General features: G+C 42.2%; 1 protein-coding gene across 3 annotated transcripts; it reads right to left on the reverse strand.

Annotated features, from left to right (window-relative positions):
- Nucleotides 1–3269: 3269 nt before the first annotated feature.
- etv5b (ETS variant transcription factor 5b) lies at nt 3270–13818 on the reverse strand. 3 transcript variants are annotated; one of them, XM_072682904.1, is made up of 12 exons: nt 13698–13818; nt 12071–12231; nt 11732–11819; nt 11573–11620; nt 10836–10886; nt 9442–9565; nt 8650–8937; nt 7639–7928; nt 7163–7225; nt 6232–6470; nt 5986–6087; nt 3270–4980 (listed from the first exon to the last, which is right to left on the reverse strand). In XM_072682904.1, the coding sequence occupies exons 2-12, from the start codon at nt 12116–12118 to the stop codon at nt 4741–4743; spliced, it is 1581 nt and encodes a 526-aa protein (XP_072539005.1). In that variant the 5' UTR covers nt 12119–12231; nt 13698–13818; the 3' UTR covers nt 3270–4740. The 3 variants fall into 3 exon arrangements, with proteins under 3 accessions (XP_072539005.1, XP_072539003.1, XP_072539004.1); XM_072682902.1 differs by having other exon boundaries at nt 5980–6087; XM_072682903.1 differs by lacking the exon at nt 13698–13818 and adding an exon at nt 12982–13031 and having other exon boundaries at nt 5980–6087.
- Between the last annotated feature and the right edge of the window lie 553 nt (nt 13819–14371).

Consider the following 14371-nt stretch of genomic DNA (forward strand, 5'->3'; position numbering starts at 1 on the left):
GCTGCGCATTAGAATGATCGGAGGTGTGATTCGGTTAGCTAGCTACCTGCGCCCAAACCACTTTGATACTTTACAAATTAAATTAAATAACGTACGTTAATTACGCGTTTTACTTATCTGCTGTGTTCGTCTGCGGGTTGGGTCGTTCCTTAGTATTTTTAAAACCCTTTATGGTTCTCATTTCCCCATGTTCAGTGAGAACCGGCTCATGGAGTGAATCTGTTTCCCGTTACTTCTACGGAAGAAGGAAAATAGCGATTTGCGGTACTATTTGGGTCGATGTTTCGAAAAGAACCAATTCAAAAGAGCGATTCGTTCATGAGTCGAGCGCTTCAGGTCGGATTTTGAGCTTGCTAATGTTTAGCACCATCACGCTGTGATAACGTACTTGGGCTGTTTAACTCCAACACTTTCCCTTTGCGAATACATTATGTTATATTAATGGACTTTATCGTGCGTTTAACTGAAGAAAAAATGAGGAGCTGAGAATCAGCCATTTCACTTCAGTCTAGAAAGTTAAGCTGCAATCTGGCATTTTAACCACCAGGGGGCGCCAAGCTCGTCTTCTCCAAGCGCACTCAAATGCTGTGCTTTGTGGCTGCTTAGTAAATCCACTGGAAAGTCAGTGGAACTGATGGCTGAGCGTGTGTGGCCAAGAAATATGTGCAGATCGTTGAGGCATTTTAAGAGCATTAAACTACGTTTTAAATTAAATTAATTGACCAGCTGAAATGCAATGGAATACAATATTATTATTATTATTATTATTATTATTATTATTAATAATAATAATAATAATAATAATAAACGTTGTCCCCAGTTGCACACAGTGGTTAGAAAACATTGGGGAACCTGTTGAACCCTAATATAGCATAGCCTAATAACACAATTTTTTCAGGCCTGGCTTGTCACCATGTCATCCTCAGAAAAGGCTTATGTGAGCACACTCGTGATCTGAGCTCCTGACAGCCCTAATAGATTCTGCAGTTTTACACAGCGGATCAGGGTCATCAGCAGGATTTTGGCTGAGCCCTCAGTCAGAGAGAGAGAGCAGGGAATGGGAGTCAGTAGGTTACCTTTAGATAAGACCTGTTACACACTTTAAGCTTTACTAGAGAAGATTACACTGGAAGAAGCATCTTGACTTTTTCGTCCTGTATAGGACAGTGCAGAGTCATAGAGTCAGCATTGTTATAGAAATAATGGACAGATGCACTACGGTTTCACCTAATGAATTTGGCAATAAGGAATAGTTCTGACCAGTTCACTTGGCTTTAACTGGGTCTACCAGATCTGATAAAGAAGAAATGTATCATTTAAAGTTTTCCTGATTCACCCAAGGCATGTTTGGTGTCTGAGGTTTGAACAAGAGCTAATGTGAACCGAATGCATCTAGACAGCCCAGGAGAGAGGGGCACACTTTAAGGGGAATGGTAACATGGAGTGCAGCATGTAATAACACAGGTCCTAGGTGAACTAGCTCCTCATATTCTCGCAGCAGCAGCATCTGGGATTTTCACTGTATTCTGGCAGATACTTCTCCAGATTCACACTGAACACTGCTTTTGTACCATAAACCATAATATATTTTGTGTTTCCTTAGTACTGAGGTGTGAAAGTTAGTCTCACACTAGTCTCGATCCGCTCCCTACTCACTCCACCTATCCAGTTTGCCTCCATTTGCACGTTCACATGGAGGGCTCGCCACATTAAGGGCTGTCACAAGGTAAAGAAAAGAGTGCAGGGGTAACAGCAAGTGAGCACCAGAGCACACTAACTCATGGCTGTGTGTGAATACATAAATGCTGCCTACTCAGACAGTATCTGAAGGCAGGTCATGAAGGTACCAAGTCATGAATCATGAATGAAGTCATGTTTGTATAAAATGCTGCCTGCTTAGGTACCTTCATCTTGCCCATTTGTGAAGGCAGTGCAGATGTACCCTTTGCTGCCTTACGTATCCCATGATCCTATGAGTTAGCACGGGCTCATCGGAAGTAAGCAGCAATCTTACCGTATTGACAGTGAAAAATTGACTGTAGTTGTCAGCATCCTGGACATCAACGTGCATCTCTAACACGATTCGGTTGTAGGTACCTTTATTACAATGCTGCCTACTAAGGTACTGACTTAAGAGACAGCATAGAGCATAGACTGCAAGGCAGAGGAGGTTCAGATACCATTTTTTTTAGCACTGTCTAGAACCCAAAGCTACAACATACCTTAAATTGTTTGCTCTAGAGGCTGAGTGGTGAGTGGTACAGTGGCCCAAGTGTTGGACCCATCATTTGCAGAGTGCAGGGTTGAGCCCTGTTGATGTGTTCCAGAGCAGGTATGGCTCATTCAGACATGTACATTAACCCAAACGTTTTCCAGACATTACCCGGAGGAGGTGTGTCCAGATCAGTTGTACATTACCCAGACTTTATCTTGCCAGCCTTCAAGTACAAAGTCTGGTAATGTCAGAGTGAACCCATGTGTGAACAGAGCAGCTAATGTTCCAAAAAAATCACAGTGGGTAATGCCATATAGCATCGGCCCTTGCAGAACGTCTCCTGTAGTGAGAATGCGTCGTGGGAAATCTCTGGCTGTACGCTACTTGTGCGAAAGGACATCTCTGGACCATGTCTTGACCTGACTCTCTGGACATTTTTCATACGTGGAAACGGCCTCAGTGATGCTAAAGTCATCTGGAGTAACAGAATTGACAGTTAGGTGTTCTCCTCAAAGCGTTTTCAGCTGTACACAGAAACTTGGAAAAGGAAAAAAAAAAAAATAGGTTGGCTGGCGCTTTCTTTTTATCTTAAAAAAACAAAAAAGCATGTGCTGGCCTTCACAGCCCTCCCAGGATTAATGGCCTAGTGTAATTGGCCAGTTGCATTTTTGGTGCAAAATCTTAAACCTCAGCATTTATGAGATGTTTTGAGCAAGTTTTGTGTAAACATTAGTAATCTAACTTGTATATTTAATTATTTAGCCAAAGCAAATTAGATGCATTGCTCTCCTCCAACATAGACTTATTAGCATCATGTCATTTCCGGGAGTAGACCATCAACTGAATTAATCCTTTTAAAACAACTCCGCTTCTTTTGTATGCAGCTTCTTTCAGTGCTGTGCATTAATACTGCCACACACTTCACTCATAATGGTCTGAAACAAGCTTGTCATGTGGCATTCAGACTACAGCTGACCTCATAAATTTGCACAACTTCTACATTACGAAAAGAAAAAACCTCAGGTGAAGCAGAAAGGAGTTTATTGTACCCAGAACAGATTATAAAGCGTAGTAGTGGAGGTAAGGACACCCAGGTTAAGCTCACGTTACAGGGGCCTAGTCCACCCCGCCCCCTTACTGTCGAAGACAGTTCAGTTCTCCATACAGTAAGTCCAACCATTACGATTACAAGGAAAGCTAGACCCTGAAACAGTCGGTTTTGGAGCTGTGTAACAAAGGCCTTGATCACAAACCCACGTTGGGCTACCTTAGACAGCAGCTGCAATGCTTGATCAGATTTGTGTAATCAAAGAAGCTGCATGCTTGTGATTGGTTGCTATAAAAAGCACAAATGACTGGAATGGGCAAAACAGTTCCAAAATTCAAGGTGCCTGTGGGATTTATGCAGGCCAAAACATGTTGCAGAACGTTTGTGAACCAAGCTCAGTTAGCACACTGTACCCAGCAACAGTAAAGAGTGTTCCTCTTTTTACACTGAACTTACGAACTGTTTTGCATAGCAACAAACTTGAGCCTGTGATTCTTTTTTTTTTCCTCCCCCATGCAGAACCTGGAACTGACATGCAAATTCCCAGTGTTCATATTTCAGATATTAGTTGAGGTTAAAAAAAAAAAATAAAACACAAAAACAAACAAACCTTTAACTACCTGTCTAGATATAGCCCAACTTTCCACTTTGTCACTCATCACTGTGTAAAATGAGCAGATACTAGATATTAGAGTGATGAAAGTCTGGTATACAAGCTTATACGATGACAAAAACAAATGCAGACTTTGCAAAAATATACTCATATAATATACATAGATTTTACTCTTTCAATACCCTCCCCCGATCCCATCTCCATTCAAAGGAATTTTTTAAAATCGTGATACAAAAGCGCAAATCTTACACTCTTCCTGGCCTGTAACAAAGCATGTACACTCGCACAGCTCGAATTAAACGCAAAGCGTTCAATATTAAAGATTATAGTTATAGACTTTGATAGTTCAGCATTTGATAGCATTATGTGGTGCATTGGTACATTTTGTCATAAAGAACTTCAGAAATCTCACCGCAGGACAGAGCTGGAAAGTGGACACCGGGCTCAAAACGGAGGGAAAACTGTGCCACAAAAGCAGTCTTTAAAATACACATATATTTATACATAGAAAACTGAAGCGTGTTGAAAAATACTGCAGAGTCCCTTTTATAATTTTTTTCCATCAATAAAAAACTTGCAAGACAAAAGGAGAAAGGTCCATTACAGGAGAATGTGTGTGTTTGTGTGTGAATCATCATGACCCCAGTTCAAACCACAAGATGAAGGATGGCATGACGACTGTGCAGAAAAGGGTTTTATATTTATATGAAAAAAAGCAGGTCTTACATACTCCCACTGTTTAGAACATGATGGAAGGAGCTTTGAGTAAAGGAGCGAATCAGTATGTGTGTTTTGTAGTTACTGTTTTTCTTCATCAGTCCTGCTCAGTGGCGGTTCAGGAGTCCGAACAGATTCAAAGGCAGTTCAGAAAGCATAGCTGTCGGGGAAAGGTAATCCTGCCAAGCACTGATCACGGCCGTCTCTGAGGTAAGGGGCTCTGCTGCTGGCCTCATCATAATGAGACAGAGGGATTGTGTCGTCCTCCGGAACCTGCGCCCCATCAGGGTCTGCTTTTAGGCTGGGCCTCTGGTTATCAGGGAAGGCCATGGAAAAGAGAGCCTCCGGGTCACAGACGAACTTGTACACGTAACGCTCACCAGCGACCTGCAGAAAAAGAAAGGCATTAATCCTGGAAAATATAAATATATGCAACATATGTATCTGACGTGGCAACAAAGGGACTGGCTAGTTGTAAATTATAAACACTACTATATATTTCACAGAACAATTAAAAACTTTAAACATTCATGGACAGATTTAACAGTTAACAGGAATGTAAAGGTTATTTTAAAAAAAGTTATTGGTTATTTTCTATTAAAAAAAAGTTATTTTGGTATTTTTAATGGAGGCACATTTATATGGGAATCAGTAACACAAAATTAATTAACTCATCACACTTCAAAAAAAGAAAATGTGTAGGTGACAACACTGCATTTATAATAGAAATAAATGGTAACACTTCACTGAAGGGCAGTGTTCATTCGGCTACATGACGCCTACACAAGCCTTTATTACAAACATTTAAAAAGGTTATAGAGTCGTCAACACTTTCTGGGGTAAGGTGTCATCCAAATGCATTGGCAACAATTATCTACAATGCAAATTTAGGTAAGCTTAGTCCCAATTCTTCCATTATATATATATATATATATATATATATATATATATATATATATATATATATATATATATACACACACACACATACACATACATACACACACACACATATAACCTCAGCAGATATTGGCACTGGTTCAAAATTTTATTTCTATTGGCCATAGAGATTTTAAAAAGCCCAATATGTGTAAAATATGTGTAAAATTGTGTTTTATTTTATTCTACTGGATCTTGAATTTTACAATTTGGTTCTGGTTTAGAAAGCAAATGAGCATGTTTGTATTAAAACAAGTTAATTACATCAGCCCATTTGAAAACAGTGGTCATTTGTTTCAGTTTTCAATTGTGTTCTGTGAAAATTGTTTGATTTTCATTCCCAATCCATTTCTAGTCCCTGCTCTAAAAGGCAGTCAGTGGTAAATGTTTCATGGGCATCAAAGATTAATGGAAGCAAAATGAGAAGAAATTGGAACGGGAACGTGCCTTTACCTTCTGCATGATGCCCTTCTCGTAGTAGTAGCGCAGTGATCGGCTCAGCTTGTCATAGTTCATGGCAGGCCGGTTCTTCTGGATGCCCCAGCGCCGAGCCACCTGCACATTTACACACACACACTTCATTTGAGTTTTCAGCAATACGAACACATTAGGAATTTTGGAACAAAGCAGACAACAAGAGGGAAAAAAAACCCCCAAAAAAAAAACAAAACAGCAAAAAAAAAAAAAAAAAAACCTGACCTCTTCTGGTTCAATGAGTTTGAACTCGAGACCACGACCAGTCCACGCAATAAAGTGGCTGTTTGATGGGTCATCCAGCAGAGTGACCAGAAACTGCCAAAGCTGCAGAGAACCACGCCGCTGGTATGGTGGGCCCTCTCTAAACCCTGCTCCTTCCTGCTTGACTTTCCCCTCGCCTCGCTCAGGCACCACACATGCGTCATCATAGTACAGGTGAGGTTCTCCGTCATAGATGAGCCCTGAGACACAGAGAAAACAATACAGGCACAAGTTAGCAAAGACTGCTCTCAGTAATGATTATAACCAAGTATCACAACTTATAAACACTTGCTGTTGCCAGCTGAGCGTCTTTCCATTCTTGTTTGGGGAATTTTTATTTATGTTCCCTGCTTCAAGTTCTGTGAGATGCTTGGGCAGTCTAGCATGCCTTGCTCATTTAAAGACTATCCACAATTTTAGATGATGTTTAGGTCAAGAGACTGTGAGGGTCATATTAAACCCTTCATGTTGTGCATCTTGTAGTAGTTTTTTTTTTTTTTTTTTTACAGATTTTGAGTTGTCTACAGATAATTATCCTGCTGCAGAAGCCAATCATCAATCATCTTCAGCGTCTTTTACAGATGGTGTGATGTTTGCTTTCAGAATGTTCAGAATTTAATTTAATTCTTCCCTCCACTGGTGAAATGTTTCCCATGCCACTGGCTGCAACATGTATCCAAAACATGAAGAGTTGAAGAGGCATTGTTTAATGAATTCTTTTTTTGTAACTCCACAGGATGTTTTTGAGCAGGTGATGCTGCACAATAGAACCGTGTGCCCCCACTCCAAAATCTTCCTGAAGGTCTAAAACAGTTTGATTCATCTTTGAAGCAGAAAACTAAAACCTCCTGTGGTGCCCAAACTTTTGACATTCAAGAAGCTGAATATTTACCTTCACTGTTGGCTCTATAGAAGTTTGCCGACTTTCCGAACGATGACTGGCAGTTCTGGATCTCTGCAATATAGAAATTTAATTAATTAAATTCATTAATTCAGTCTTGATACACAATTTGTAGGCAAAACGCTTATCTGCCAGTTTAAAAGGCAAATACTGACTTTGCCTGCAGGTTAGCAATGATGGCATAACAGCGTTCTACCGTGCCTGAAACATGGTCTTTCGAAATGCGCACAGTATTCACAGCCAAGAGTATTTCAGAGCTAGTAGGAACTAAGAGGATTTGCTGTTACATCACACATCTCGCCATCACAGAGCGAGTGTACAGTGAGAGCGAAATACTGGACAACAGCAGGGAGAACTATAACACAAATGGAAGGATTTTAGAGCAATATGTGCCTTTGACGTAAGCCCAACTGTGTCCCATAACGTCAAACAAAAAGATCACATGCTTGTAGGCCTGTCACACTCACCTGAGTCAAAGCCAAAGTCTCTGGGCTCCTGTTTGATGGACATTTGCTGGAACAACGGAGCCCGAGGTGCTCCCATGCTGGGTACGCCCTGCTCAGGGTATCGGGGGTCTACCATCTCCTGTTTAAACCCTCGCGGAGGAACTGGGACCAAGGGCTCGGACATCTGTCGATGATAAGGGGGTCGGTTGTCTCGTGGGAAGGAATTGAGGGTCTGTGGAGGGTAGGGCGTCCCACAGCGGCCATCAGGCTGTGGAAAGGGTAGACATGGCTCTGAAAGCTGCCTGTGGAACCTAGAGACAAGAAGAATAAGAAAGAATGTTTAAAAATTATCACTATAAATAATAGTCTTCTTCACAGCTTCCTCCATTTCCATTTTCAGGCCTAGAACAGCCACAATCATCATTATCTTTAGAATATTTACTTAAACTTCATTTTCCTACTAATTAGTATTCATTCCCAAGTAGAAATTAGTGTTCCATATCTCAAATAATCACTGACCATTAAGCATTAAAGGATGGACACAATATTAAGGGCAAATGGGACGTCGGCAGTTTTTTTTTTCCATGAGTTAACCCTTGGGATAAACATAGCTTCTCTTTCCAGGTCAGTGTAGAATCATTAAGAGGTTAATACCCAATGGCACAAGAGCTGATTACAGCACTGACTAAACGTTCAGGCACAAGACACAGATTAAGGCATGACATCGGCCAACTGACACGTATGAGGAGAGTCGACTTGCACGCTATGGGGCTGCATGTTATGTTTCTAGAGAGTACTGGTCTCTGCAATATTGGCATTAACGGAATATCCCCTTTAACCAAACAATATGTTAATTGTGTGCTTTCAGACACCTTTGGGGGGGGCCTTGTATTACAAGGCAATCAAGTAATACAAAAATGCAAATTTCTTAAGATAATACAAAGGCTGTTTGAGGCCTACTGCAATTACAGCACATAGAAACAGAATTGCAGTGTGATTCATATAGGGTATGTAGTACAGCATATTGCTTACCTGTGATCTGTACTGTATGAGGCATCTGGATTACCAACAGGTGGGTGGGGCACTGCGAAAGGCGGGCTTTGGCTGTGAACTGGGGTCTGTGTTCTGTGGTGGTTTTGGCTAGGGTTGTGGCCGTGGCCCGCTAGTGCTGGCAGTCCCTGTGTCTGAGCATGAATTGAGGGTGTGACTCTTTTCTGCAGGGGGTGTGTCCCTGTGTTGTTGGAGTCGCCGCACGGTGAGACGGGGGTAGAGGGTGAAGTCAGTGGCTTATTGAATCCAAACGGCTTCCTGTCGTAGGCACTGAAAAGAAACAGAGAGGTTAGTTCGGCTGATCCTGAAATGTTTTGTGATAAAAAAAATGAAAAAAACATCACTACCATGGTTACCACCTCTCCTGGAGGTTAAGGTCCCAACAGATAACAGACAATAAGTCACTTGTAAATAACAGGAACATCTCTCAACACAAGTTTGATAGTTCTAAACAGCATCATATTTCTGAATGCGGTTTATTATAATTTAAGACGCCTAATGGGACATTAAAAAAAAAACCTATGAGATTTCCATGAGACATATCATATGATGACATTTCCACCAACACCAATAAACCCACTCAACCTTAATATTGGTCCCTCTGTAGATCTACCTTACCTCATTGAGCTAATCATGGACTTCTGAAGACAATAATTAGATCATGTGTAGTGGATTAGGTTACAACTAAGCTTTACAGGGTGGTAGATCTCCAGGACTCAAGGTTGGTGGCTATTCAGTCTGAGGTATTTGCATCAGCGAGAAGGCGGCACGCACCTGTAGTTGTAAAGGCACTTCTCGCCATACGGGGAGAGTCTCTGCTCTTGTCCACAGGGAGAAAACTCTCTGCTCGGGCTGCTCTCTCTCTTCACTTTAGTTTGAGGAGGTCCATGGAACATCACTGCACAGAGAAAGATCGAAAACAGTAAAAACATTAGCACAGGTGATTTCCACCAGGACCACCAATCCCACCTAAACTAAAAGAGAATAATACAAAGCTTTCACTTCCGGTGGCACTTTGCTGTAGCATTCTTAAAACAGATGGAGAATAGTTCTGTAAAGCTTCTGGCTGCTATAAAGTTCTTCTAGACTTCTTGAGACATCAATATGTCTACAAATCTTATTTATAAAAGGTTTTCATACCCATCAACAAAAAGTTCTTCACGGAGCCACAGTGGTGTTAAAAAGAACAGTAAACAAGACAAAGAGAATTCTTCTCATTCATTCTCGTTAAGTAAGTGCAATGGATTTGACTGCTTTCAAAAAAAAGTGTCACAGGGTCTTAACCTATAGGCTAGCAAGATTATGGAAGAGGGTCCTCTTGCCCAAGCATGATGAAAGAGGGCTCTGTGAGACTAACAGGCCCTCTGCCAAAGCTGTAGTACCATGCCAGACTAACACACACACCCTATACAAACATATGCATGTGTAAACACTCACAAGACACACAAAGTCACATTAACACTATAGAACACCCAACCTAACGTATTCAAACCCCAAATGGGGGGGAGAAGAAAAAAAACTAACAAGGGAAACAGCCACACCAGTGTTCAGCACATAATGAAAGTAGTGTGTTTGTGCATGTGAGTGTGTGTGTGTATCCTGACCCATTAAAATGTCACTCTGCTGAAGGCTGTGTGATTTACAGCACTGCAGTAGTGTACTGGGCCCTTGCACAACAACTCCCTCAAGTACACACGCTACACACTTTTTCAATCCAAACAGTTGGAGCCCAGGCCCAGAACTCGAGAACAGCTTGGAATGGAAATTGGAAACCCTACTGAGGTCCATTCAGTGGTCAAATTTTTTTTTGCTCTTCCCACAAAGGCACACAAGAAAACACAAGAAAAGAAAAAGCCAAAAAGCCCACACTGTGATCTTCCAAGTGGTCTTGATGAGTGGGTCCAGGGCTTTCAGCGAAATATGTCACAGCTTTTGTATATTAAACTTATGGTTTACAGATGATAAAATATTTAAAATCAGCCAGTACTCCAAACCGCATCACAGTCGCCAATCTGACCAATAACATTATCAATCCATGAGTAATGAAATTTTCACTCTACAGCCGGTGGTTAATAATTCATGAAACACATGCAAATAAGCAGCCACTGGCAGCCCTACAAGCAGTACTGTTCCCTGTCTGCTCGCACACTGTAGGATCAGATACTCACAGTTATCCGACTGGAAATCTGGAACAAACTGTTCATCATCGGGTACCTGGGCTGGAGACAGAAGATGATAAAAGAGGAGTTCAGGCTGGTTCTGTATGGCCTTAAAAGGGAGGGGACTGCAAAACATTACATAAAACACACCTTAGACTTTGTATGTATAAACTACTGATTTAACATGGTAGTGATATAGCCATTGAAGCCATGGGTTGGAGTCAGTGTCACTATCTAAGAACCTCAGTCAAAGCCAAAAACGCCTTTACCGTGGTTAAAGGGTATCGGTGTCCAACATAAGCGCAAATCCTACTGAATGGTGTTTTATAATACAGCAATAAACTGCAATGTGATAAAACACACTAATGCTTCATTAATATTAATGCCAATAAATCATTCTTCCACCAAGCAGTGTAGTTTGGCCGCCAGGCAAGGGTTTTACTGGTTTTGATACCTTGGCACACTTATACAGAATTCAAATGATGTGTGCCATCATAAATGCATATTGAGCTTTTCTAGCAGCTCGCTCAGCCACTCAGATTCTATAACCAAAAACATATGTTTTACAATATTTTTATTCCACTTCTGGACAAACCAGACTCTGAAACCAAGTTGTCTGAAGACACTTAGTGGCAAAAACCCCCTATTCTTCATTCAATCTGAACTGAGTCAAATTGAGACTGATTTTAGGGCATTTATAGTGAACTAGAATACTGTCTATATGAAAACAGCAATAGGAATTTTACCTTCAGCTATCCATATTTCCTGCAGCTGACTCAGGTCCTGAAAGAGCTCTGTGGGAACATGGGGATTAATTTAGGATTATATGCATGACTTGGTACAGTTCTGTCTGAAACGCATCTTGTGGCCACAGTCGGATGGGCAAAGTGGCTGCAGTTCTTTACCCTCAGTGTCCTGTGCAAGCTCTGTGTCCACAAACTTCCTCTTCCGGTCACTCAAATTCCTACACGGAGGCTCCTCGGCACGACATTTCTGCAGGTACAGAAGAAGTACTGAAGTTACCAATTTTTTCTTTCATCCTATAACTCCAGCTCTACAGTGTGCACATTTTGTAGGAAACAGCCCAATAGGAATGGCCCAAAATAACACAGTATGACACCCTGCTACAGTAAGATTGCAGTTTCAAGACTAGCATTACTGAGAGGCTAGGATACTTATTTTGAACGATGCCGACCACAAACACTACTTACATATGGAAGATAAGAGGTTGCTCTGACACTTACGCTGGGTGGCACTATGAAAGGGACCTGCTGGTCATAAAAGCCATCCATGCTGCAGGTTCGGCAGCGTGGCCAGAAGCCTGGACCAGGTTGGAGAAAGAAGGAGGGCTCGGGGGGATGGGTTTCTCTCTTCACACTGGAGCTCTCTTCTCGCCTGCCCTGACCTGGTGAAGGAAGAGCCGGGAAAAGTGTCACTTAGAGAAAGCTGAGTACTTCACCAGAGATTTGGGCAGCTGTCAGCAAACATCCCTAAAACAGACAAGCCAGGACCAACTGTTCCTTTGATGTGTGGCACCTTCAACCAGCACTAACTCATTTTCTCTCCTTTTAGGTGGAGCATGCTGCTTAAAAACAGGGACAGCCTCGCTCACTTGAACGCACACACACATACACACACACACCATTTAAGCCTCACGGTACAGATGGGGGCCTTACATAACCACACACATCCATCTGTTGCCCAAGGGAAAGAGCCACTCTCACTAAGCCTAACTGGAAAGAGAGGGGGGGGGAAGAGGAGCATGCAAACAGAGAGGTCACAACTGGGTTTAATTTATGTAATATTGCGTCTGCTTTTTGTGGTAGTGTTGGTGCGTAGTGGGAGCTTATATGAAGACCACCAGACAGGGAATAAAGTCCACCAAAATGTGTGTGTGGAGTGTTGTCACGCACGTGTCCGGTTCCCCTGACGCACGTAGTTAGCTAGCATTATTGCTACTGCTACCGAGCCAAGAAAACACAAGGGCTTCTGGCAAGCAGCTCATCAAGATAGCATGCAATTAAACAATAATGCTGGTCTTATTGCTTCCTCTAGATTATCAAGACTTCCCAACAGGGATGAGAACAACTGCACAAATGAGAATTTGCCCGTCGTAAAGTGGTAAAGTCTCCTGACAGAATATAAACAAACCCACAAGCTGGCCCAGTTTTACGGAAAGCTCAGCCTCCGGTTCCGAGTTCTCCTGCTCCACCTTAAGACGCCACAGTGAAACTGCTGCACCACTAAAGGTGGACCGGGCAAATTACGGACAAATAGCAATAGTCTTTAGCTTCGTTTACAGCCACCTTAATAAAACAGCATCTTAAAAGTCACATGAAAGGGTTAACCCCACAAGGCTCGGAGTTCAAGAAGTTCAATCCCTTCCCCCCCCTACCCTCCCCTCCACCCCTCCTCCTCCTCCACCCGTCGCCTCCCCTCCACCCGGCCTCTTGTTTTTCTCAATGAAGTGAAATTTGATCCCTCGCTAGAAGAAAAAAACGGGAGAAAAAAAAAAAAACACTCAAACGCGCCATTCATAAATCCCACCACACTCGCAGCACAAGCCATGTAGACCCCCCCTCTTCACAAACCGAGAGGGGGGCTTTTACTTAAGACCATATGCGTTTTAAGAAACACGCGCGGCTTCGGTTTTGCTTTGGAAAGTACAAAAAACAAACTAGCTAGCATGGCAATGCGTGAACGAAGAAAATGGCGTGCGCTCCAGCCACAAAGCCCAGAAGACCAACTCAACCGTGCAAGTGGTTTGAACTTCGGGAAAAAATATATTAAAAAAATAAAAACAATAAAACTCCTGCAAAAACTATGCATAAACATCCCCAAAATACACACGCCGCATTTACAGGCACTCACCTATCCCCGTTTTAATCCTCGGAGCAAAGAAATGAAATGAAACAAAATCCAGCACTTTAATTAAATCCCAAAGCGACCCCTCGGTGCTGCGCCGCGCGGCTCTCCGCTCCGCTCTCCGTTGAAGCTCAGTGAGACTGGATTTTTTCTCAATGGACTCGCCTGCTTTTCCGAGGGCTAGTGCTTAACGCTGAGGCGAGCGCCCATTGGCTGATTCCGCGCGTCATTCACGTCGTCCTCCAATTAGAGGGTGTAGCCGACTTCGGTATGTTTCAGGCCAGCGACAGCCAATCGCAGCCAGACTCTTGTGCTGTTTTTATGAATGGCTGGGTTTCATTCAACAACCAGATGTTTCTCCACTGTGGATACTGTTTTAAAGGGACATGCACACCGTTTCTCTAGTCTTCTGAAACTTTATAGAAGCACGGCAATTCATATTGCTCCAAAGTTATCTCAGGAATGGAATTTAAGGCAGAATAACAAGTTCTTAAAACCTCTTCATTATATGAGGTGCCAGGACAACGTTAAACAGTGTGCTTTGGAAAGATAGCGTAGTAGACTTTGAGATTAATAACTGACCAGTATAGTGATTTATCAGCCTACTCATGATTTAGCCAACCTTGGTTACACTAAGACTAATAACTAATAACTAATAAGTCTACTCATGCTTTAGTAGA

Source organism: Salminus brasiliensis, chromosome 7 (genome assembly GCF_030463535.1).
Source record: "Salminus brasiliensis chromosome 7, fSalBra1.hap2, whole genome shotgun sequence".
Taxonomy (NCBI): Eukaryota; Metazoa; Chordata; class Actinopteri; order Characiformes; family Bryconidae; genus Salminus; species Salminus brasiliensis.

Excerpts from the sequence above, each read along its gene's own strand:
- etv5b (XM_072682902.1), bottom strand. The coding sequence starts at position 12,118 with ATGGATGGCTTTTATGACCAGCAGGTCCCTTTCATAGTGCCACCCAGC. Across the intron at positions 9,566-10,835 it reads AGATTTCCAGTCGGATAACT|TGATGTTCCATGGACCTCCT; the intron begins GTGAGTATCTGA and ends TTCTCTGTGCAG. Across the intron at positions 4,981-5,979 it reads GCATCATGCAGAAGGTAAAG|GTCGCTGGTGAGCGTTACGT; the intron begins GCACGTTCCCGT and ends CTTTTTCTGCAG.